Source organism: Tribolium castaneum, chromosome 6, assembly GCF_031307605.1.
Source record: "Tribolium castaneum strain GA2 chromosome 6, icTriCast1.1, whole genome shotgun sequence".
NCBI classification, from domain to species: Eukaryota; Metazoa; Arthropoda; class Insecta; order Coleoptera; family Tenebrionidae; genus Tribolium; species Tribolium castaneum.
This window is the reverse complement of record NC_087399.1, coordinates 6,672,116-6,697,713: the sequence shown is the minus strand read 5'-3', so window position 1 is coordinate 6,697,713 and position 25,598 is coordinate 6,672,116. Positions and strand designations below refer to the sequence as shown.

The following is a 25,598-nucleotide window of genomic DNA, read 5'->3' as shown; positions in this document are numbered from 1 at the left end:
CACAATAGAAGTGGAGTCGTATTTTAATTTTGGCTTAATTGTTTTTCGGCGGGTCTGGGCCAGGGTTTGGCTGTTGCAAAATTGTTGCACTTTGGGATTGAAAAATTCCGAGAATTAGTTTATAGAGTTGTAGGTATTAAATCACGGTTGGGAATTTGGAGCGCCCGAGACGCTTTCATACCTCACATTGCTCTAAACACTAATAGAAGGAGAGAAATGTCGTTAGACATTTTTATTTTAACAAAATTTTAATGATGTCTCATGCGCCATAAATAAACTGCCAGTGTGGAAAATAAAGTTCGGGGAAACGGTTTTTGCAAACACGCGACTTCGAAAGAAGCATAAAACAGTTCTGTGATTTTTTTGAATAAGAAGTTTTAACAACTCCAAGCTAAGTTGAAATTTATCTTACAATAATAGTGACGGGTTTACGTTGAAAAAAAAACATTGTTCTAGCAAAAAAAAATCAAAATCAAAATGACTGATTTATTATTGTTTTTAATTTTAGTTTCAATTTTAGGAATTATCTACTATTTTAATAAAAAAATGTGTTCAGATCCGGGATCGAACCCATACTTTTCGATCGTTATAATTGTTCTCTTTTCTATTATTAAAAAGTTATGAATTATAAAAAAATCAGCCCCAAATTCTGAATTTTTGAGTTCCCACAACAAATAATAGTAAATTGTACCTAGTATTTTTTTAACTTTATAATTGAAGTATATTAGAAAGTTATGCGGTACAATTAAAAATAGCTACGATCCGACTTAAACGTTTAATAAGTATTTTTTTGTGAAAGGTTCGAAGAGAAGTAAGCCAAATATTTACTTTAAAAAATTCGTTATTGTGTCGTCGGAAAAGTTTTTGAAAACTGAATGTTGGAATTTAATAAAAAATGGGTAAGTACAGGAAAATAATGTACATGTTATGTCTAAAACTTTATCAAAAGCTACCTATTATATAAAATTTAAGAAAATAAAAAACGTTGAGCAAAGATATTTTTTAACTTGTACCTACTTAAATTTTTAATTAATTACTAAATTAAATTACATCGAATATTGCTTATAGGAATAATAAAAAACGTCAACAAAACCAATTTTTTACCATAAAGCTAAAATATTTTGGCATTATTATGTTGTTTTTGGCAAAATATTTGTAAAATGTTTTTAAATTTTGCTGAAAACAAAGCTTTTTTACATATCATCAGAAAGTCTTTCTGATTTCTGCCGAACACAAAGTTCGTTAAAAGAGCCTTTGAATGAAAAAAATAATGAAGCGGGAAACATTCCTTAGAGCTCTTTAATAAATTTTTTGGTTTTCTCAAAATATTTTGTCACTGACTCGTTTTTACACGATTTTTTTTTCTGATTTTTGCTGAAAACAAAGTTTGCCAAAAGAGCCTTTAAATGAAAAAAATGTGAACCGACAGTTATTTGTTAAAGCTTTAATAAATGTTTTGGTTTTCTCAAAATATTTTGTCACTGACTCGTTTTTACACGATTTTTTTTCTGATTTTTGCTGAAGACAAAGTTTGCCAAAAGAGCCTTTGAATGAAAAAATTGTGAACCGACAGTTATTTGTTAAAGCTTTAATACATTTTTTGGTTTTCTCAAAATATTTTCTTCATTTTAGACGAATAAGCTATAAGCAAATTTTTTGCCGAAAACAAAGTTCGTTAAAAAAGTTTTTAAATGAAAAAGTAAAGAAACGACAGTGACTTCTTAGGATATGTAAATAAATTTTTTGACTCTCTCAAGATATTTTGTCATTGTCTCTATTTACACGATTTATTTTCTGGTTTTTACCGAAAATAAAGTCAGGCAAAAAAGCTTTCAAATAAAAAACAAAATAGTGAACCGCTGTTTATTTCTAAGTTTTAATATTTTTTTGATTTTTTAAAATATTCAGGCTTTGGCTCAATTTTAAACGAATCATTTTTAAGCAAATCATCTGTAAAATTTTTCTTATTTTTGCCGAAAAAAAAGTTCGTCAAAAAATCTCAAACGAATGAGTAAGGAAACAACAGTGAATTCTTAGGTCTTTACTATTTTTTTTTGGTTTTCCTAAAATATTTTGGCATTAGCTTTTTTACAATTTTTTTCCTGATTTTTGCTGAAGACAAAGTCCGTTAAAGAAGCCTCTGAATTAAAAAATAGTTAACCGACTGTCATTAGTAAATTTTTTGATTTTCTCAAAATATTTTGACTTTGGCTCCATTTTAGACAAATTAGTTTTCAGCAGTTAAAAAAATAATAAAAAGATGGCCACTTCTGAAAGCTTTAATAAATTTTTGGATTTTCCCAAAATATTTAGTCATTGACTTATTATTGTTTTTTCACAATTTTTTTTCTGATTTATGCCAGAGACGGAGTCCGTTAAAAAAACCTTTGAATGACAAAAACAATTAAAAAAACTTTTGAATGACAAAAACAATGAAGCAACAGTCACTTGTCAAGAGATTAATAAATTTTTAATAAATATTTTGTACACGATTTTTTTTCTGATTTTTTGCGAATGTCCATAAAAAATGCCTTTAAATAAAAAAATATTGAATCGACAGTCTTACAGCATTGACAAATATTTTAGTTTCCTCAAAATATTTTGGCCTTAGCTCAATTTTAAACTAATCAGCAAAAGTTGTCGAACAAAAAAATAATGAAACGACAATCACTCCGTAGAGCTTTAATTTTGTTTTGTTTTTTCAAAATATTTTGTCATTGGCTCGTTTCTACACATTTTTTTTCTGATTTCTGGCCGCTAAAACAGCCTTTGAATGAAAAAAAAATTAGTGGGTCAACAGCCCTTAGAGTTTTGATAATTTTTTTTTTTCAAAATATCACTGTAAATTGTCAATGTAAAATTTTATTTATTTTTGTCGGAAACAAAGCTTTTGAATTTTTTGTTTTAATATTTTTTGTTTTTGCATTTTTTTTCTGATTTTTGTCGAAGACAGAGTCTTTAGATGAAAAAAATTGCAATCCGACAGTCATTTCTTCAATAATTTGTTTGATTTTCCCAAAATATTTGATCATCGACATATGTATTTTTGTTTTTTCACATTTTTTTTTTCTGATTTTTGCCAAAAACAAAGTTCGTTTGAAAAGCCTTTGGATGAATAAATAATAAATCGACAGTCACTTTAGTATATTTTTTGGTTTTCTGAAAATGTTATGGCATTGGCTCACTTTTACACGAATCTGCAAATATGTTGTAGAGTGACTCTAAATAACATGTTGAAGGAATAAATTAGAGTTGATTTGAAGAGCTCGTCTATAAATAAATAATCCCGCGAAGCAGATCACGTAATTTAATTTCCCATAATTAATTAATGCAAAGCAGCATTCACAATGACATAATCATTACCAGAATTTTATTTGATGGGTGTGTATCGCGTTGCAACCTCTGCATCCATATTCATGAGACAAATTAAATACCGACAACACCCTGTCGAGAGGCCCATCACAGCACCCTATTTTAGTGCATTTTAATTCAGTCAATGGTCCGACATTACCATTTCGCAGCTGTATGCAAAAGACAGGTGCCCATCAATCGAGGGTGCTAAACTGTTTTTTTTTTCGGTTTTTCCCCGACTACCTGATATGGGGTTAGAACAGCAGGTGGATGGGCACCTTGTACCCACACCCACAATTTCTTCGCTTTCCCACACGTTTTGCATACGAGCTACCGAAGGAGTGGCAGTGTCACTGGTGACAATCTAATTGTAGAACAATAGTTCGGAAGGCACGCCGATTTGCATCCAGAAGGCTGGGGCGGCAGCCCGAAAACCGCGGGTTCGAACCCTGCCCCGGCCAATCTTTTTTTCAACATCGGCTGAGATTATCCGTTATACGAGTGCAGACAAAGACGGCGAGCGAGCGAGACACCCGACCACTTTGAAAAGAAGACCCATTACTTTTCATTAGACTTGACAATCTCGACCACTTTCAAGTCCGAAGAGGATTTTTTATGAATTAAATCCGGTTGGACATTCCATAATGAAAGACTTCGATTTACATAAAATACTTTATTCAAAATTTCAAATATACATCACTATCAACTAACAAACTAAAAAATATTTCCTAAAAACTAATTAAAACACATCAAACCTCAAATCGGAGATCCACTTAGTACATTCGATTCAGGTCCTTGATCTCATCAAGTCGCCGAGGAAATAACTTATATTTGTACCGTAACACTTTTTAGGGCCGTATTTACAAAGAGGCCCAAAATACTTAAAGTAATGTACACTAAGCCAGTCATTTACAACTAATACAAAGACATTTTTAATGGCAAGTTTACAAGGCACACGGGTGTCCCAACTAAAATTACATCACTATTTTCAGATAATCGAAACGAGCATTTTTACACTAATTAAAGTTAGTCTGTATTGCAAAAGCACAGATAAAATAAATCACTCTGTATCTTGTTTTTTATTTTGCGAACAATTCTTGTAAAGAGAAATTATTTTTGCCCAAAAATCACGTTTGTTGGGACAGCCGGTATTACAGTGGCGGCTTGAAAGTGAATAGGTGAAGAGTTTCAAAAGGTGAGTTTTAGATTTTTCGCAATTTTTTACGCTAAAAATATACAAGACATCAAAATTTTATAAAAACTATCCAAAAAATCACCTAATTAGATTATTTCGGGCTAAGAAATTATCTGTTAGTAAATTTCTTGTAATACGTCAAGAACTTTTGAATTAAGATCGAAAATAATATAAAAAAACTTTACTTCAAAAAAAGCGCAAAACAACAAAATACTGCCAAAATCACAATTTTCGAAAATAGGTACGATAATTGTTTTTTTTTGGATCACGTTGACACAAATCTTTAAACCAAAAAGTTCAAAAAATTCTCTGAAACAAGTTAAACATTCACACATAAAAGTCAGAAAAAACTTTTTTACAGAATTATTTTTTTAAAGCAAGGAAACTTAGTTTGCAAAATTTCAAACAAAAAATTTCAAAAATTGTCAATCAAGTAAAAGTTTTCACTCTTTTGGCAACGTCTCTAAAAATGCTGAATAATCAGTAACCACATAATTAGATTCAAAATTATTATTATTGATTTTTCCAACTGCCTAAAAAACGTTTTTAATCATAAATTGGCTTTTTTTCAAAATTTTGCGTAAACCGGAAAGTTGTCGGTCATGAAGATGACATTTTTTTTTCTGCAGTAAGTAACACTATTTTACCATTTTTTTGTTTGTTTTTAGTAGAGAAACCTACGTATTTTGAAAAAATTCACCAAAAAATTAAACAAATTCCATAGAAATAAATGTTTTTTTAGCTCATTATTTGGACGAGTTTAAGTGAGATAATACATCACGAACTCGGTCAAAAATTATTTATTTATTTGGATTTTAGCTCGTTTTTTGAAAGATGTAAGAAAAACCACGTAGATTTTCAAAATAAAATTTTTTTGGCATTTTTTGATGTAAAATTTTAGTCAGAGTAAATAGAGCTTGTTTGACTGTATCCATGAAAGTCAAAAATTTCCTTATTTTTGCTATTATATGTTATCATTTTAATATATCTTTGAACCAAAAATTCCAAAAAATTCTCTAGAACAGCTAAAAAACTGAAATAAAAGTCAAAAAAGGGTTATTTTTTTACCCTATTTACTGAATTTTTAAGTTTCGTGAAAAAATGGCACAATTAAATAGAGATTTGTATCCTTTTAGAATGTTAGAAAATTATTATTTTTGTTTTTACTCTCAAAATTTTGCCTAGATAGACCAAAAACTTATCAATAAAAATAAAAAATAATATTAATTTTTTTCTTTTTCAATCATTTTTTTGTGTTAAAAACTCACTTATTCTGCATAAATTTAACAAAACGAAAGTTCTCTTTGTCAGCAAGCTTACTTCTTTTGAGTAATTTCGTCATAAAAGTTACTTTTTTAACTCAATCTTTTTGGAGCGAGAAACTTACTTATTTTAAGAAATTTCATAAAAAAATAACAAATTCTATTGAAATAGATGTTCTTTTAGCTAATTTTTTGAACAAAAAACTTAATTTGTTCGATAAATTGAGTTAAAATCTTCTAATTATATCAAAAATTCAGATGAAAACTAATTATTTAATTCGCTTTCAGCTCGTTTTTTTCAAAATATCCATAGAAAATGTGAAAAAAACAACGTGGATAACCATATTATCAAAATTTTAATTTAAAGCAGTTTTGGCGACATTTTGATCAAACAGACCAAGAAATTATTGCCAATAAAAGCCTTTTGATCTTTTTAACTATTTGCATGTTTTCAAGCAAAAACAAGTCAAAAAACACCCATTTTGGCATTTTTTAAGTATTTACTTTGAAACTAAGTTTTATTTTTCATGCTTTTAAGCAAATTGATCAAAAAGTAATCAGTGAAAACAAAAAATGTCATTAATATTTTCTTTTTCAAGCATTTTTTGCGTTAAAAACCCACTTATAAATTTAATTTAATTTTTGTTTATAAGCGAGCTTATTTCTCTCAAGTAAGTTCGTCACAAGTCAAGTTTTTTGGTTCGTTCTTTGAAGCGTAAAACTCACTTTTTTGCGAAAAAATTCCAATAACGGAGTTGAAATTTTGAAATTTTCCGCGCATTTTTGGTACTTCACCTACCTTAGCTGTGAAACCGCCACTGCCTGTATGTAGTAAAAAACGACAAAACCAAGTACGTAATTTTTGAAAAACCAAAATACAAAAAAATTAAAGCTAATTTGCTCCCTTCTCGAAAAATCCTGACTGGTCATTGCGAGTTCTAGTCCCTTATATACAAAATCACATATTTACAAGGAACTTGTCCGAATTACCTCCGCATGATATCCTCTATCGTGAATCCAGTCTTTTTGGGCGGATTAGGGGGCGGCCTCGGGGGCGGCACTTCCTCCTTCTTCATGGAGAGGTCACTCGCCATGTTGCTCGTCCCTGGGGCCTCCATCTGGGGCACCAGGTGCGGCATAGGCTGCATAAGCCTCAGCTTCATATGTGGCGGATACGCGGGCCGTTCCGCCTCCAAGTGCCTCTTCCGGAAGTTCTCCAGGAAGTTCTGTTCCACCAGCGCCCCACTGGTCACCGTCGAGGGCTTGACCTGGTGCAGGTCGCGCCGGATCTGCAGCTGGGGGTGGTGAGGGGGCGGCTCCGGCTCGGTCTCCGGCCGGTCCTCCTGGCCCGGATCGATCTCCGGGTCCTCGTCCAGCTCGTCCTCGTCGTCGATTTCCGGAGGGAAGCTTCGGTCCGGGTTGGGCCGCATGGTGTACGGCGCGGGCTCGTGGCACTGCGTCCGGTCGGGGGCCTCCGGGTCCGGGCTCCGGGCGCGCTCCGGGGCGAAGCCGTCGCCGAGGCCGTCCGACGGGACGTCGCCCACGGCGTGCGTGAGGGCGTGCCGGCGCAGGTCGCAGTTGCGGCGGAAGACCTTCCCGCAGGAGTTGCACTCGTAGGGCTTGTGGTCGGTGTGGGTCAGGAGGTGCGTCTTGAGGTTGGAGCGCTGGTTGAACGAGCGGGAGCAGACGGGGCACTTGTGGGGGGACTCCTCCATGTGGAGGATCTTGTGCACGGCCAGAGTCCGGCTCTGGCAGAAGCCTTTGCCGCATTCGCCGCATTTGAAAGGTTTCTCCTTGCTGTGGATGTATCTGCAAAAAAGGCAGCGTTACGAAGCCATTTGCATAGTTATGGTTGTTGGGATGGAATTCGAGTCGTTACATGGGATGAGATCCATTTAAACGATAAAAATCTCGCGTGCCGGGCATACGAGACGAGTGAATGATGAGACGGGGCATGGAATAATTACCGGAATTATGAGAGAGAAATGGTGGAGATTTTTTAAGATTGCTTTCCAGTTATTAATGGATTAAGAATTAAAAATGCTGTTTTTTAACACGCGTTCATCCAATGTTTGATTAAACTGAAGTGTAGCTTTCAAAGTTGCCAATATTGGTAGTTAAACGTTAAAAATGAATTAGATTCTACGTTAAGTGCAGAAATAGACGAGAAAGTTCCTACCTTGGAAATTTCAACAAAAAGGACATATCATATCATTTACCCGAAAAATTACATTTGAGCAACGTTTAGATGCATTTTAGTACAATACAATAAAAACCGGACTTCAGCATATTTGCAAAATAAAAAAAATACGTTCTAAACAAATTTTGAAGAAATTACAGCTACATATTGGCCTTTTAAGAATTCGTTCTTTTGTACTGAAAAGGTATTTTACTAAACCTGGGTTTAATTTATTGAAATTATGCGGCTATTCCAGGAAATATGCAAATTGACTCCGAAATTTCAAAATGATTTTAGTAATGTTGTGTTTCTTTCAAAATACTCGATTCGGTTTAGACGAATCGTATTTAATGTATTTTGCGACAAAAAAGTTTTTGAATAATTTTTGAAGAGTGCTCCGCAAATAATTTGATTAGTAATATATCTCAAATATAAAATGCTCTTCTTAGTTCTTAGGTCGTGAAACAAGACCCAAAATTTTTATTTTCCACTGGCAAATTTTGATATCGTTAAAATCTTTAATAATTAAAAATGAAATAATTTTTTTGGGCTATTTTCAAACATGTTTTTTGTCCCGTCCGTCACATTGTCTTATTCTTCGGTTCTGTGGTTTCAAGAGTTTCAGCAGGTTCCACATTTTATTTCAAAAATAGTTGTTGGAATTAGTGCCTTTTAATTTATAACTATAACAGAATTTTATAACTATTGTTCAACGATAAAATTGTGTCCCGTCCGTCATCAATTTGTATTTCTTTTTCCTGCTCGTATTTCAAATTTTAAAAATGTGGCTATAATTGTAGTTTGTAAACAATTTGACTAGTACACTTTTATTGATACTGTTCGTAAAAACTGAAAATAAAATCTAAAAATGTGTGCAAAGTGTCCCGTCCGTTAAAATGGAGTGGCTGTATAATTTTTTAAAATTTGAAGTTGCTTGTTTATCCTTTTTTAGAAAATTTTAAGATTGTGTCGGTACTTTGAAATCTAAAATCACTTGTCCTAGTTTTGTTGTGACATCTTATCACAATTTGGTTTTGCAGTTCTTAAAATAATTCAAAGTAAATTAACTGATTTTTGTACTTTTTTTTTTCTGACGAAAATGGTTTATAGTTTTATTTTCTAAGATAAGTGGTTTCTACTATTTTCTTATTATTAGCAAACTCATGATGTAGGTAAATACGAACCTTAACAGGTTGTACGATTTCATGTTTGTAGAAATTTTAAAAATAGCAAAACAATTTTTTAAAATTATTTTGAATTAGGTATACTCATATTGGTTTACTGTATTACGTATTACTAATTTTTCCACAAACAATTAAATAATAATGCTGAAGTTCACTTTAATCACTTGATTAAAATTTGGTAAAAGTCAAACAAGTTCCTAAACTAAATTCTATAGGTATCCAAAAATTCAAAAATTATGCTTCTGTTTCAAATGGTGTTTTTTGGAAGATTTACGTTGATACAAAAATACGACCCCAAATATCTTATTTAAATACCAAAAGTTTAATCTTTAATTTTTACGGTAATTTATTTTTTATTATTATGTTTTTAGGAGTCAGATTTTAAGTTAATTCCAGTGGCCATTTGAAAGGATTTATAAAACTTTCAGTCACAAAATCGACTCAAATTTGCTAAGCTAAGCTACCACTTCAATATTAATCAAATCAGGTCATTTCAGTACGTTTAGCGCATTTTATTTATATCTTAACCGTCAAAAAAGTTTCTTTTATTATATTAACTTTTTTCCTCTTAATTTAGCGGCCAGGCTCGTAGGTAAACAATTTCAGTAGAGTTCAAATTGAGTGATTTCATGATCTCTTTCAAAATTTTGTAACATTTTCGGTAGAATATTTGTCAAATCTGCTATTTCGTACAGGAGTCATAAGTAGATAGAAATTCCAAAATTATCAAAATCTGTGTAAATTATATATTTTAGCTTCTTGTCATTTCTCAAACAACAAACATTTTTCTAAAATACGCGACACGTGTTTCGACCACAATGTGGTCACCCTCAGGTGAGAAAAAGCCCTCACGCTTTGAAATGATTTATCTCAGAGTCGCAATATTTCCAGACGGTCAAGGTAAGGAGAAATTGTGATTTTCAATCAAACGAATTTTGTTAAAGAAAAAAATGGCGCTTAGCACTTGTTTCCGTAGAAACGTAAATTAGTTATTGGCCCAGTTAATTCGGGCTAAAGTCATTTAGTCCGGTCCATTAGCCACGGACAAGTTCTCCAATTACGCGTCCAGCATCCGCCATCATTTCTGTCACTTTACTTAACTTATGACACTTATTGGATCGAAAAAACCCGCCTTACAACGCCATATGTGTGACTAATTAAAACGATGTAACCGCCAATATCCTCTCCTTTATCTGGATCAAAAATCAAGTCGGCCTCGCCTATCATTACGCAATCGTAAAAAATCCCGACTTGTGGCATCGACTGTACATTCCGTGGCGTATTAACCGGAGCAATCCTCCGGGAATCTGCCGTACAGTCAGTGGCGAAAATCCGAATGAAAAAGCACCTGCGATATGATTTGTCGGCGGTCTTTGCCCGTCCAAGGCCAACCGGATCGTCCAGCTGCCATTTTACTCTCGCTATGACATGATTTTCCGGGTTGAGTCCGGACGAATTTTCAAACAACGCCACAGGGATATTTATGATAGTGTTGTTCTCAATTAACAGGTGGAGGGCCCTTGTGTTTTTTCCAAAAGACAGATGATGGCCCCCGGCGAAATTTTATCTCCTTTATGCATATAACCTGAAATTATGGGTTTTATATTTTAATTCGTTTTGATTTATTTTCAAGGTGGCGCGGCCAGACGACGGCTTTTTCACGAAACGTATAATTCAAGGAGCAGGACGCGCTCTTCCGGAACTCGTCGGCTTCCGATTCGTGTAAACAAAACTAATTAAAATGGTAATCGGTTTAATTGGGCGCATCTTGGTGGAAATAATGCAGGATTTGGGTCAAAAATCTCGAAACCGATCGCCTTTCTGTGGCGGAGAGCTCGAGGCGGATCGAGCGAGTCGTCGAACTCGTTATTTTGACGCACGAATGATTTCCAATGATAAAATTCTTCGGGTTAGAACGGCCTACCACGGGAGCGTACTACACTAAATCTACTGGAAGTAATTACAAGATGCCACCAAAGTTTTACCACATTTTCGTGGGAGTTGAAAAGGAGACAGGAAAGGTCAGACGCTCCAAATTGAACCATTTTAGTTACCATTTTAGGATTTCAAAGCCGAAATCTAATTGCTTCGGCCTCTGCTGAGAACAATACCAATACCACAGTCATAGTTTTGTGAATTTTACGTTTGATTGAAGTCACTTGAGAAACCTAGAGTTCCTATATTGGGAGAGTTGGGACCCCGAATGTCAATTTTCGACATTTTATTTTATTTACGTCGGTTGGAATGTGTAAAAAAACAAATTGGGATAGAAATAGTGGTGTTACACTTGAAATTTGGCGAAAAGTCAAATAAATTTGTCAAAAAATGTTTCCATTTTTCGTCGACTAACTGCGTTTAGAAATGGTTTAGACTGGCAGTCGTCGTCAATTCACTGTTTTTTTATATGAACTCCAAATTTTAAAAGTCATTTCATTGCAAGTACAAGAATTTTACGTCTAAACTCTTCATCACAAACATTTTTTCCTTAACTTTAAGAAATGGTAATCGTCGATGAAAGAGAGACAAATTGAACCTTTCCTGTCAAGTTTTACGTTTATTATTAACAAGCATTTGGAAAAGTGGATTGTCTAAATAATGTTATGTACAAAGTCTATGAGATTTTGGGAATTTGTCTATGCATTTATAAAATACGTAGGTACTTGAACCCAAAATTGGTTCTAATTTTTAGGAAAGCTGAACCTGTCGCTGCTTGGGCGCCTTTAGCATCTACGTGAACTTTAGATTCTCTTTCAAATTATAAAGGTATTGGGAATTCACGATTTTGTTACGTTTTTCATACGAGAACACCTTCAATATCATTTTTTAGAAAATTTAAAAAGACGACAGGAAATATGAAGGATTCTTGATGACCAATTTTTGGGACGAGATGTTTAACTAGAAATTGTGACTGAAAGAAAAGCATTTTTAGCATTGAAGTATGTTTTAAGTTATGTATTTAAGATTAAAATAAATATCGAAAAATTTCAGAAATGTGAACATTAATATTGGTAGGTATTCAATTATTTTTTGTTTTAATAGTAATCCCAAAATTTCTACGTTTTCTACGTCCCTGGTTAAATTTGACGTAAAATTATGTCATTTTATGCATTTGACAAAAATTATAACTTTAAAATTATTTTCGTCATAAACCTCTGACATAAGTTACTAACAAAAATTTTAATAAAAAAGGATAGAAATATATACTTTATCCACATAATACAAAATTGGCTCGGTTTGACGTTCAGTGTCCCAACTCTCCCAATAAAGGAACTCTAGAGGAACCTACTTTTTGACAATTTTAGTTCGTGTGATTGAAAATGTTATACGAAGGCCACTGAAATCACCAGATTTGGACTCCATTGAAACCTCCTAGGAATATTTTTTGAGGAATAAAAAAATGCCTACTATTCTAATAAGTACTCTTTGATTTTCAAGAACCATTAAAATGACCCGATTTTGGCCAATAATTCATTTTGTTAATCATTTTTAATTTGTTTAATACCTACTTACTTGTACATAATTAGGTTGGTTTAGTTTAATTTAGGCAAAAATATGCTTGGAAAAAATCAATTCGACATATGTATTTCGCCTAATCTGGATTTTTAATCTTTATCAGTTAAAAGCAGAAATTGCCAAGCCGTTTTTTTTTAATAAAAAATTAAAGAAATCGCTAATTTTAAGAGATTTTATTAAATCGAAGCATAACATTACAAGATTATCTCCGTTCTCGATTTTAATTATTTGAGTTATTTCATTTCATGTAACAAGAATTCGTTAATTTAAATAAAAAAAACATTGTTATTAAATTTAACCTGTTTTGACGAAAACATAGCAAAGTGGCCACTAAAATCATAAAATTGAACTTTGTTAAAATCTAACTCCTAAAAGTATATAAAAACAAATTTAATTTAAATCTTAAAAAAAAAACAAAAAAATATGTACTATGTTTGAAATCCGGCTCGAAGGACCACGTTCGAGTGTGTATTGTTCTTGTAGGCAACATTTCAGTTGAATTTATACTAACATAAGATCGTTGAACATTTAACATACACAAAAAAGTATTTTACAGTAAAACCTCTGAACAACGAACAAAATAGAGAATTTTTAATTATCCGTTGTGAAGAGATGTCCACCAATGTAAGATGTAAATTTTAATATAGATTTTGTTACGTTCTTACAAAAGTGTCCGTTGTGAGGAGCTGTCCGTTATTCGGAGGTGTCCACTAAAGAAGGCTTCACTAAATAATTTTTTTGAGTTATTGTTATTAGATATAATTTTGTGACGATTTCATTTTAATGATTTTTCAGCAGTTTTCTTTATTTTGTGTTCCTTACCTCAAATACCTGAAGCCGGCCCTGTTTACATTGTGCCTGCATGTTTCTCATTTTATTTTCAAATCCGCGTTAATTGCACGGTATAATAAAATTTCAAGAACCATTAAAATTAATTTGTTTAATACATACTTACTTGTACATAATTAGGTTGGTTTAGTTTAATTTAGGCAAAAATATGCTTGGAAAAAATCAATTCGACATATGTATTTCGCCTAATCTGGCTTTTTAATCTTTATCAGTTAAAAGCAGAAATTGCCAAGCCGTTTTTTTTAATAAAAAATCAAAGAAATCGCTAATTTTAAGAGATTTTATTAAATCGAAGTATAACATTACAAGATTACCTCCGTTCTCCATTTTAATTATTTGAGTTATTTCATTTCATGTAACAAGAATTAGTTAATTTAAATAAAAAAAACATTGTTATTAAATTTAACCTGTTTTGACGAAAACATAGCAAAGTGGCCACTAAAATCATAAAATTGAACTTTGTTAAGATCTAACTCCTAAAAGTATATTAAAACAAATTTAATTTAAATCTTAAAAAAAAATATGTACTATGTTTGAAATCCGGCTCGAAGAACCACGTTCGAGTATGTATTGTTCTTGTAGGCAACACTTCAGTTGAATTTATACTAACATAAGATCATTGAACATTTAACACAAAATAACTTACACAAAAAAGTATTTTACAGTAAAACCTCTGAACAACGAACAAAATAAAGAATTTTTAATTATCCGTTGTGGAGAGGTGTCCACCAATGTAAGGTGTAAATTTTAATATAGGTTTTGTTACGTTCCTACAAAAACGTCCGTTGTGAGGAGGTGTCCGTTATTCGGAGGTGTCCACTAAATAATTTTTTTGAGTTATTATTATTAGATATAATTTTGTGACGATTTCATTTTAAAGTTTTTTCAGCAGTTTTCTTTATTTTGTGTTCCTTACCTCAAATACCTTGAGCCGGCCCTGTTTACATTGTGCCTGCATGCTTCTCATTTTATTTTCAAATCCGCGTTAATTGCACGGTATAATAAAATTATTATCGGCCATAAAATCTTGCAACTAAATGCAACTCCTAATTAAAGAATTATTTCCAGTTAAAACTGTTGTTTTTAATTAAATATTCGTGACTCGTTATCTTTGTGTTGTTATTTCTCTACTTGTTTTACTCGCAAGCCGCATTTCTGATTATTTGTAAACGAGAAGAAGAAAAAAAAGATTTGGATCCCTAATGACTTTTCGTCCCGAAGTATCACTCTATAATTACGCTTTTAAAACCTCCATCATTTTTCGATCTCCTCAATTATTGAATAAATTGATCGCCGATTAAAAGTAATTACAAGCAATCAACATTTTTGAAGTCGATGGCCTTGGACCGACATTTCTCGCCGGACAATTTTTATTCTAATCGAAAAAGTAGCCGCAATAAAGCCGGATTTTAAGTCGTATTTATGGAGGGATTACGTCCGAATTAATCATTTTTCGGGGGGCCTTCTTCAGACAGGCCCAGGTAAAAACCCGCCGAGATTCTATCTAATGTGACCGGGTACAGTTTCCTCAAAACTTCCCCTAATTCGATTAAATCCGAGAGTGGTATCCTTGTCGTCCGGTTGGTAACCCTGCGGCAAACTGGTTTCTAGATCCATCGCTTGAAATTACTAGAGCACTCCGCGGGATATGGCCGACCCAACAGGAAAAAATACTGATTATATTGCAGCAGCGTACGATTTTAATTAAATCCGGTCGATGGACGGCAGGAAAAAATCAATACACCTGCGACGCACCAAGCCTGCTAGAGAATTTCACACGTTTTTCTCGACGAAATTTCACATTTCACACTTTTATGAGATAATTACTGGAGTCGGAGGAATTTGATGACGCTTATTGACGCAGCAATATTATAAATTTATGGTGAAACGGACCGTTCGCTCGATGGCTGGAATGTTTCAGAAAGTGTTTCAAGCCAATTTTCATAAATTTGAATTAATACGGCTGGGAGATTAGAGAAATTGGCAAATTTGCAGCAAGTGCCAGAAATTCTGTTCGCGATTTGCATAAACACGATAAAAACTGAATTTTTATTATTTAAAACGAGGTAACAATTTGTTACACTCGTTCACACTTATCTGCAGGAAATGAGCAATTTTCCAGAAGCCTGCGTTTCCTGCTCCTAAATTTCGATTAAAATGCAATCTCATTTAACACTAGCAACTGAACTGAAAATCACACTTTCCTCCCTTGTGACCTAAATAGCGACTAAATACTACCATTTAAAAGATATTAAACCCATTGTTCCTTCGATTGAATTATGTAAGATATACCGAGTGCTAAGGCTAAGAGAGAAAAATGTCATTGCAGGATTACTTTTACTTCGTTTGGTTAATTGCAGTAAATAAGGAAATAATCATTTCGAAATGTCAAAAGTCAATAGTCCAGTTTTATGACTCAGTGAATAGTAGGCGGTATCGTAAGAAAATATCTCGCGTTCAATTAAATTTCTGGTCAAAGTAGGCTGCGGCCAGAGTTGCCACCATTCAGAAATCTAAATAAATGAGTCAGATTAAGTCATGTCAAGTCAGATTAATAAATTGTTGCCAACTTAAATTCACAACCAGGAGCCATTTTGATCAGAATCGCTGGAAGTGTTATTTCATATTCGAAAAAATGCTCGAATTAATTGTAAGTTTCAGCAGTTTATCTTAGTAACCACCTGCCACGCATAAATAAAAAATGAGAGCGCATCCGTGGTAATTAAACGCAATTAAATTAATTGAATTCCGGTTATTTACGATGAATTTTAACTGAATTTATTGTAATCATCTCTGAAAAACAGCAAGTTTCACAAACAAAACCAAGTTTGTTGAAAGAAAGGACAAATGCAGCGGTTCTCAAACTCTCTAGTGAAGTGAAAATAAAAACAGAAAAATTTGAGATTTAGATGGCAAATAATGAACGATTAAAAAACAATCATCTGAACCTATGCAAGAATTCTGAATAATTTTGCGTGAGGAAATATTAACTGATGAGCTAGGAAAAGTCGAGTACTATAAAAACCATCGTTGATTTTTGGAAAACAGTCAAAGTTCGATCAAAATATTGAAGGAACTGATAACAGATTAAAAATTTTCAGACAATTTCAGAAAATATTATCTGTTTCAGATTTCTAAAAACAAATTTAATAAAACCATAAAATATCTATCTACTTGCTGATTTGAAAAAAAAAATACTAAAGTTCGATCAAAATTTTAAGTTGTTTATTGTAGAAAAAGAAAGGTTCCAAAATTTTGCATAAAAATATTCTGAAGGCTTTGATTTAAAAAAAATCTAGAATTTTAAAATCTCGTAAAAAATATATCGCGGATTTTTCGAAAAATAGACAAAGTTGGATCAGAATCTTGAAATCTTTTTATGGAAGACATGAATTAGTAATAAAATATGTGAAATTTATAGACCATCTTTCTTTATATTAACTGCAAAGTTGTTTAATTGTTACAGACATCTAAAAACAAATCCAAACAACCAAAGGTTGATAAAAATTTCGAAATTTATTTGTCGTAGAAAAGAATCGATAACTGATTTGAATTTTGCGTAAAAAAATAATAAAGAGAACTGTTTAATGGTCACAGCCACCTAGAAAAACATTGAGAACCATATAATACATCGAAATTTTTTTGAAAAATTACCAAAACTTGAACAAAATCTCAAATTTGTTTTAGGGTAGAAAAAACTGGTAACAGGTTACTAATTTTTAGACAATTTTTCGCGATTGAATATTAAAAGCAAAGCTGTTTAATTATTACAGACATCTGAAAAAAATCAAGATTCCTTCACTGATTTTTTTAAAAACCAACAAAGTTTTATCAAAATCTCAAAAACTATTTAGCGTAGGAACGACCGATAAAAAAAGCAAAGTTATTTAGTATACTACTGCTTACAGCCACCTTGAAAAAAATTGAGAACTATAAAACACATTGCAGATTTTTCGAAAAATGGCAAAGTTTCATCAAAAAATCTTATTATGGTAAAAAACAAATCCAAAACCAAAAAACATATATTACTGACTTTGTGAAAAACGACCAAAGTTCAATCAAAATTTCGAAAGCTGTTTATTGTAGAAAAGAACCGATATTTGATTCAAGGTTGTCCAAATACATCAAAAATTTTTCGAAAAACTACCAAAGTGTATACAGAATCTAGAAATCCTTTTACGGTAAAAAAAAATTAATAAAAAATTTGAAATTTCTAGACCATCTTTCGCCAGAAAATATTAACAGCAAAGCCCTTTAATTTTGATAGATATCTAAAAACCAATCTAAAACCATAAAATACATCGCTGGATTTGTGGAAAACAACCAAAGTTCGATCACAATTTCCAAAGCTAGAAAATAACGATAACTGATTCAAAGTTTTTTATAAAAATAGTAACAAAAGCAGTTACTGTAGCCACATAGAAAAAAAACTATAAAATACCTACATTGCGTATTTTTCGAAAAATGACCAAATTTGAGCAAAACCTCAAAATTCTTTTACTGTAGAAAAAAAACTGATAGCAAATCAGAAATTTTTGAAAGTATTAACTGCGAAGCTATTTAATTGTTACAGACATCTGAAAAAAAATCGAAAATTCAACACTGATTCTTTGAAAAACTAAAACAGTTTGATCCAAATCTTTATGTTTGTCGCAGAAACGGTTGCTAATCGATTCGAAATTTACAAACAATTTTGCGTATAAAAATATTAAGCAAATTTTTAAATTTATTATACTGCTTACAGCCACCTTAAAGAAAATTGAGAACTAAGTATAAAACATATCGTGGATTTTTCTAAAAATGACCAAAGTATGATGATGATCAGAATTTTAAAATCAGAAACAGATTTAAAATATTTCGCGAAAAAATATTAACTGCAAAGCAATTGCTACAAAAATCGAAAAAAAAACGAAAACCGTATCATCGCTAATTTTTCGAAAAACGACCAAAGTTTAATTAAAATCTTGAAACCTATTTATCGAAAAAAAGAAGTGGTAAAAGATTTAACAATTTGGGACAATTCGCACAAAATAATTTGTCACTTATCATTATCACTTATGAAACAAACTACAAACTTGTAAAAACATCACTAACCTGTGATCTCTCAGGTGGTCCTGCCTCCTGAAGGCCTTCCCGCAGATATCGCACGAGTAGGGCCTTTCATCCGTATGCGTCCTCTCATGAATCAACAAATTATAACTCTTGGTAAACTGTCTATTGCAAAATTTGCAAATGAACTGTTTCTTGGGCCTGGAGGCCCTTCCGGGAGCCCTTAGCAGCCTCCGGTCCAAATGCGCGTGCATCTGCGGGGGCCCCGGTTGAAAGCTCGGGAACGCAAACGACGCACTCCCCGGATTATTCGGCAGGAATCCGGGATACCCCTGCCCGGACGACCCCGACTCGAGTAATCCGGGGGGCGGTCCGGGCCGCGGTAACATGAGAGCGGCGGCATGCGCCGCCGCCTCTCTCTGCATCTGCAGTTCCTTTTTCTTATCGTTCATCATGACCATAAGCTCGAAACTGGTGGATTTCCGGAGGTAGAGCGACGAGGAGCCGTCGGGGGTTTTACCCGATTCCGGGCGCTCGTCGAGGAGGAGCGGGTGCATGTCGCTGGGGTACAACATGGGGTGCATGTTCCGGGAGGGTACGACCGGAACGAAGGCTGAGGATTCGCGGTGGTGGCTCATGGTGGCAGGGAGGGGGAGTTGATAGAGTTGGGGGTCGTAGGAGCGGCTCCCGGAGGAACTCCGGGAGGGAAATTCGCGACGCGAGAGCGCGAGCGGGCGGTCTTCCGGTTGGCTGCTGGCGGCGGCGTCGGCCATTTTGCCTGAAAAAGACAAGGTTTTCAAATGGGCGCTCTAGTGGACTAGTACAGTCACCCAAAATGAAAATGATGCTTTCTAAGTAAACCAGCCCTATTATAAATGTTGTTAATTGTAATTTGCATTACATTTATTATTATTATTATTATTTTGCTTATCATCTTTTGAAATAATTGAGGATCGTTTGATGGAAATGGTTGATTAAGAAAAATAACAAATAAAATAATATTCAAATTCATATCGACGTTTCGACACTTGTAGAGGTCAAAAAAATAAATTTTTATTTTGTTTCCAAATTTAATTAATGATTGGGTTGATAGAAAGTAATTTTTAATGTGCAAAGATAATTTTTGAGCTCGATTTATTAAAGTAGTAGACTCAAAACCGCTTCAAAAAACTTGAAAACAGTAGAAATAACTCCATTTTAGAGAAATAAATAAAAAAATAAATAAGTTTTAGCTTCAAAAACTAAATTGATTAAAATAAGATAAAATCAATATCAATTTCGATCAAATTTGATGATTTTTAGCTAGTTTAATTTTTTTTTTTTATAAAAAAAGTAACGAAAGTATACACAACAAAAATCACGAAAATATAAAACACACAAATCAAGACAAACCCTAGACTTGAAACAACTTTGCCAAAAAATACTAAAAAGTGAGTAAAAAGCTAATTCAAGGATTTGACAGTGAAATTACAATAGTCATTTGGATGAAGCGGACAATGAATTTGAATTCCATAGTCAACTTGATAAACAACCATTTTTGAACACATTGTATATTTAATATAAAAATATAATTTCCAGCAAAAAGTTGGCATTTATTACAAAGTAGTTTACGATCTCTGCTGACTTATGAATTATGACAGCGGTCATGCGATCAGGAAAGCATTCATTTATGGACGCGTCATTTTCATTTTGAGTGACTGTACCTATACATTTTATTAGATGATGTTGGCCCTCCAGAACTTAAATGTTAAATAATTAGAATTAGTCAAATTTTCTAAATTCTTGAAATTCTGTCAAAAGATTTTAGCATTTTGACGTGTTGTGTTATTGAAGCTATTTTTTAAACAAAAATTTACAGAATTATTTCACGGAAAATTAAAAAAAAATGGTGAATGTTTTATAAAACATTAAAAAATTTATTCAGTTAATAATTATCATAATTAGATTTTATAATGCAATTAATTTTTACAAACTTTTTGATTGTGCAGCTTTATAAATATTTCTATAAAAAATAACTGTTCATACAGAAGCTTTAATTGGTTCTTGAAGTTAGGAAAACACAAGTATTAATTTGTTTTTCAAGTTATAGAATATTTCTGAAAATAAAAGATATAGAAAAAACCTCGAAAAAACAAATATGCTCGATTTTTTTAGAAAATAATTTCGTCGTTCTTTGTTTCCGACTTATAAACAAAAGTTGACTTTACAGCTAAAAACCTATCTTCCTTTTTGTAAACAATACGCACATTTTATTTAAAACAAAAACATCATAAAGACACTTTTAAAAGCGCATAAGAGTTTAATAATGTTTTTAACATTTCTCTAACCACTTGTTTAGCTATAATAACTTAAAGCTATATTTTTGAAATCATAAAGTTAATTAAAGTCATTAAAAAATTTTGCTATTAAAACCAATGTACATAAAAAAATTTTTTTACTCAAACTTGAGGCAGCGGTGTTGCCAAATCTAACTAGAAAAGCTATAGCTAAACAGCGGGTAACTTGGAGACAAATTTCAGTGCTGCCATCCTGTGCATTGAACAGTGCCGTTGTACCAACCTTGCAAAATAAAATAGCGCTTCCTTGCAGTTCGTTGTGGTAGAAAGGTTAAGAAACTGCCATGTGTGCAGTTAAATCGAATGATTTCTTTTTAATTTGCTTTGAACTTATCTCAGGAATGCGTTATTAATGTTAGTTCGGGATAAGAAGTGCATTAATGCTCACACACGAACACCTGTAATTATATTCCAAGCTTGACTGAATTCCTCCACTTGAAGCTATTTTCTCGGCGACTTTTCTTTTGTTTGTAATAAGGTCGTAGCCAAATTCGGCTCACTAATCGCATCTTTGGCTTTTATTTGTAACGATTTCGTAACGTTTTAGGTGTTGAAATCGCCGCTCGAATCGTGTGGCAATAAAGAACGTTTCGGGACCCGGAAATTATAAATTCATTGTCGTTTGATTATCATTTTTATTAAAGTGCATTCGTGTCGTGGCCACAAATGGCGTTAGGGTCATTCGGCTACCGGATAGTGGCCGAGGATTTTGTCGAATTAGAATAATTGAATATTTCGACGCCTACTGCTTTGGTTGTCGGCACAAGGTTGCGACCTTTGCAGAAATTTAAATTTAAATTTGTGCTTGCCGCCCTTTTGCGATGACACAGTTAGCAAACCCACAAAACCACTAATGACGTCTCGCTGATTAGAAATGGTCGTAAATTGGAAAAAGTGGAAATTCCGCGCGCTTCTGCGGAATCAGATCACGACTCAACTGTCTGAATCTATTTTTGCATTTCGTCTTGAAACCGCAAGACGTAATTAAATTCCAACTGAGTAATTGCACAAATCATGATTTGAAGGGTTTGTAGCGTTAATCGTGTGAACTCACCTTAATTGCTTTTTTTCTAAACTAATTATCCAGCTGGGAGGTGTATAATTATAGCTGCATGCACACAATAAATTAAATCTCTTCTGATAGTCGTTCTTGGATAAAGTAAACCGATGACTTAATTGCTTCGCGTCGGTTTAATTCCCCTTTTCCAGTCGAAAAATCGAAGATATTTCCAAGACAAACACGAAAAAACTCTTTGACTTCTCGGAACGTGAAAGTCAACAGCGAGGTATAATAGTAAAGTAAATAGTTCCTCTTGAGTCAACAAAAGGAGGTACTGGCTTGGCCTTGGATCAAGACGAACAAGGGTGGCCGAAAAGGCCACAAAAATAATTATTTTTTCGAATTTGCAATGTACAGTAGCTGGAAAAAGTAGCGTCGCCATTTGTGAAATAGAAGACAATTTTTAAATTAATTAAAAAAATAATTTTAGTAAAAATGCACGCTATAGTTTTTTTGCTTTCGACTTTTTTTGGTTATATTTTTTACTAGTATTAGTATTTTTTTCAACAAAGACATCATACATTTGAAACAAACTGAGCATGTTTTTATGAAGAATTTACTAATGGTGTAATCAGCATTTCTTTTAATATATTTTTTTATTTTATAAAATTGTATTTTTTATTTTTTCGAGGACGGTTATTTTTAAAATATGAAATTATGGAAATAAGCCATTTAAAGTTATTTTCAGTTATATCATCTTAAAAAAATAAGCTGTTATAACATAGCAAAATTATTTTAGAAAATGGCCAGACAATTAAAAAACGACCACTGGATAGCTCAAGTGTAGATTTAATTTGGGTGAAGCAGTGCATATTTTTTGTAAAATAAAATTTTATTGACGAATAAATTTGAAACTATTATAAGCATTTTTCCAGACACTTCATGTTTAACAAACTAATAGAATAACAGTATAAGCTTGATATTTATGCCTACAAACAATTATTTTTTCTTAATCGCAAGAGATTTTATATTTATTTAATTTTTTATATTTCGATTGGGTTAACTGTTTGTTATAGTTTTCGTTTGGTTTTCTACTTAATAATTATTTTACTGTTGTTTATCATTGTTCAGAAAAGGAATGTATGTAAGTAGATATACCTTTTCAATATTTTTCATGTCTAATTACGAAAAATATGTTTTTCTAAAGAGATACAAATTTGTGCATTGCACAAATAGACGATAGAAATCAGTAAAAAATAAATTTTCAGAAAATGACGTCTAATTCATGTAAAAAAGAACAGAAATTTTATAGAGCAAAAATTAGTTTTTGGAGATAGTTATTAATGTATTAAAGCATAAATTGTAGATGATAGATTTTCTTAACTAAAAGAAATAAACAAATGAAATATGTAAGTATTAATTAATTATTCAAAAACAAATTCAAAAAAATTTTTTTTTAAATTAGTATACCTAAATAAAAGTTTCTATAACCGTTGTCATTTAATTTTTGTTAAATTGTTTACTATATTATTTTGTCATTTTGTGATACCTGTTTAAAATTAGAAGTAAGTTACCTATCTGTCAAATGGTGCATAAAATATACAAAGTAGATACCATTTGAAAAAAGTCACCATTTTAACAAATGTCATCATAAAGGTAAATTATTTATGATTATAGAGGATTTGTTCAATTTAATGCATTACAAGAGGTTATGATTAAAACATGGTCGGATTAAAAAGTTTGACTGTATTTTTTGATTTGCCTTTGATCGGTTGTCATTTCCGACGAAATAAAACAATTTTAAAAAAATTAACTGTAATCTAAATTTTATGCAAAAATCTTCACAAAAATTATTTCTCTTTCGAGTGCTTTAATAAGACTATGGCAGTTTACATTCCGAGGTTGGTAGTACTTAAAGTGTGAAATTACGAAGTTGCTGGGCAACAAATTATGGCAGTTAGCCATTTTAACATTAAGTTAACTACGCAACAAGTAATTAATCGTCCAATTTGTTTATTTTACACTTTTGTAACCGAAAAGTCGTTAATGCAAGCCTCAATTTTTCTATTTGGTGACTTTTATTGCTAAGAAGCGAGTAAAGTACATACTTCGAAAAACATAAAACGGTCGTATAGATATTACTTTTTAATGGTGATGATGACTAGAATAAAAATAAAAATGATGACTGCGCCTTAGGTATAGGTACTTATAGGTGGGTACTTTTTACAAATATTTTAAATTAGGTAAAATTAGAGTTCCCGAACCTAAAACCACCAACTGCTACTGTTGGCATCAAAAATAATTGGTTCCGTCAGCTACCTGGCAGAAATGATGTTTTAAGTCTGTGGTTCGGTCAAAAATGTTGGTTGTTTTGAAATAATAAATTGTTGAAATGCTGAAAGGTGAACACCCTTTCGCTCATTGTCCCGACTTTTTCTCAATCGAATTGAGTCGTGAACGCCTCCGGCGCCAAAATTTAGATCAATAAAGCGAAAAAAAATCGAACTTTTCCACACAAAGTAGCCACAAACAAACGCCCAGTTGTTCGAGTAGCGCCTAAATATGTAAATCAATTCAAGTATCAAGTGACACATGACATATTGTTTACTACCATTGACTTTCCCACAAGCATGACCCCGCAAAAACTTCAATTAATTCAATCGCGAGAAAAATCCATCCCGTATAAGTGAGCTACGAAATAAAGAGCGCGCGTACAAGATGGCGGCCCGAGCTGCACGTGGCAACAACGCACCATAGCCTACTTAGCCGCGATAAGAAGCAAATATTAATTCGGCTAAGCCACCACTTTTATATTTATGGTGTTTAAACAAGGTTTGGGATTAGGCAGCCGGGGGCGCCCCCACAATTTTTTGCAAATTTTTCAAAACTCACCAAAATTCGAGCGTCCCCAAAATCGGTAATAAATCACATTTCACTTGTCCGTGTCTGAAACTGGTCACTTTTTCCCACTGAACAATGTCACATTTTCCACAGGTGGTTCACACAAAAGCTGGCAGGTAGTCGCGTCTGCCTCTGATCTCGACTGAGTCGGCTTTGGTCCGGTTCACCTGCTGGAAGGGGGCTCCGTGTTGAAGTTACGGTAGTAGAAGACCTCGCCACTACGGCAGCGGTGGCGCATTCAACTGTTCGATGTTCGGCCGCCGTTGGGCCCCCCTTGCTCCCCCTGATACGGGCCTGTAGGCGGCTTGGGTAATAGTGCGGCGGTTTTTCGTGCACAAAGACAGAAAGGGGGCACTTTGGTGACGTTGTTCGCACGCACAATAAACACTGAATGAAGCGTCTTATCATTCACTTATCTTTGGTTTGTTTGGAATTGGACGCCTACTACTGCACGTTCACATTATTAAAAATAGCGCAATAAAAAGGTACCCATAAACAATAAGGGCAACAACACCCACAAATTTTTGGTTTGCTCAAAAAAATTTTTTTAATTAGAAGTTATAACTAAAATTTAAAAAATGGGGCTAAAGAGGGTTTATAGATCAATGGTTGATCCAATTTTTAACCCATTAGAAAATTTAGGCTATGGCAGCTCTATAGCTAACTGTATTTCCTTATTTACTGGAATATCTTTCCGAAAACATCTTCATTAATTTTAATAATAATTAGAACATAATATCAGTCTTGATTAGAACATAGAAAGGGTGTGGTAAACATTA

General features: G+C 32.9%; 1 protein-coding gene across 1 annotated transcript; it reads right to left on the bottom strand.

Annotated features, from left to right (window-relative positions):
- Positions 1-4,009: 4,009 nt before the first annotated feature.
- On the bottom strand, positions 4,010-24,950 carry LOC660842 (protein bowel). The gene is made up of 3 exons (XM_008198533.3): positions 24,811-24,950; positions 18,628-19,360; positions 4,010-7,617 (listed from the first exon to the last, which is right to left on the bottom strand). The coding sequence occupies exons 2-3, from the start codon at positions 19,353-19,355 to the stop codon at positions 6,795-6,797; spliced, it is 1,551 nt and encodes a 516-aa protein (XP_008196755.1). The 5' UTR covers positions 19,356-19,360; positions 24,811-24,950; the 3' UTR covers positions 4,010-6,794.
- Between the last annotated feature and the right edge of the window lie 648 nt (positions 24,951-25,598).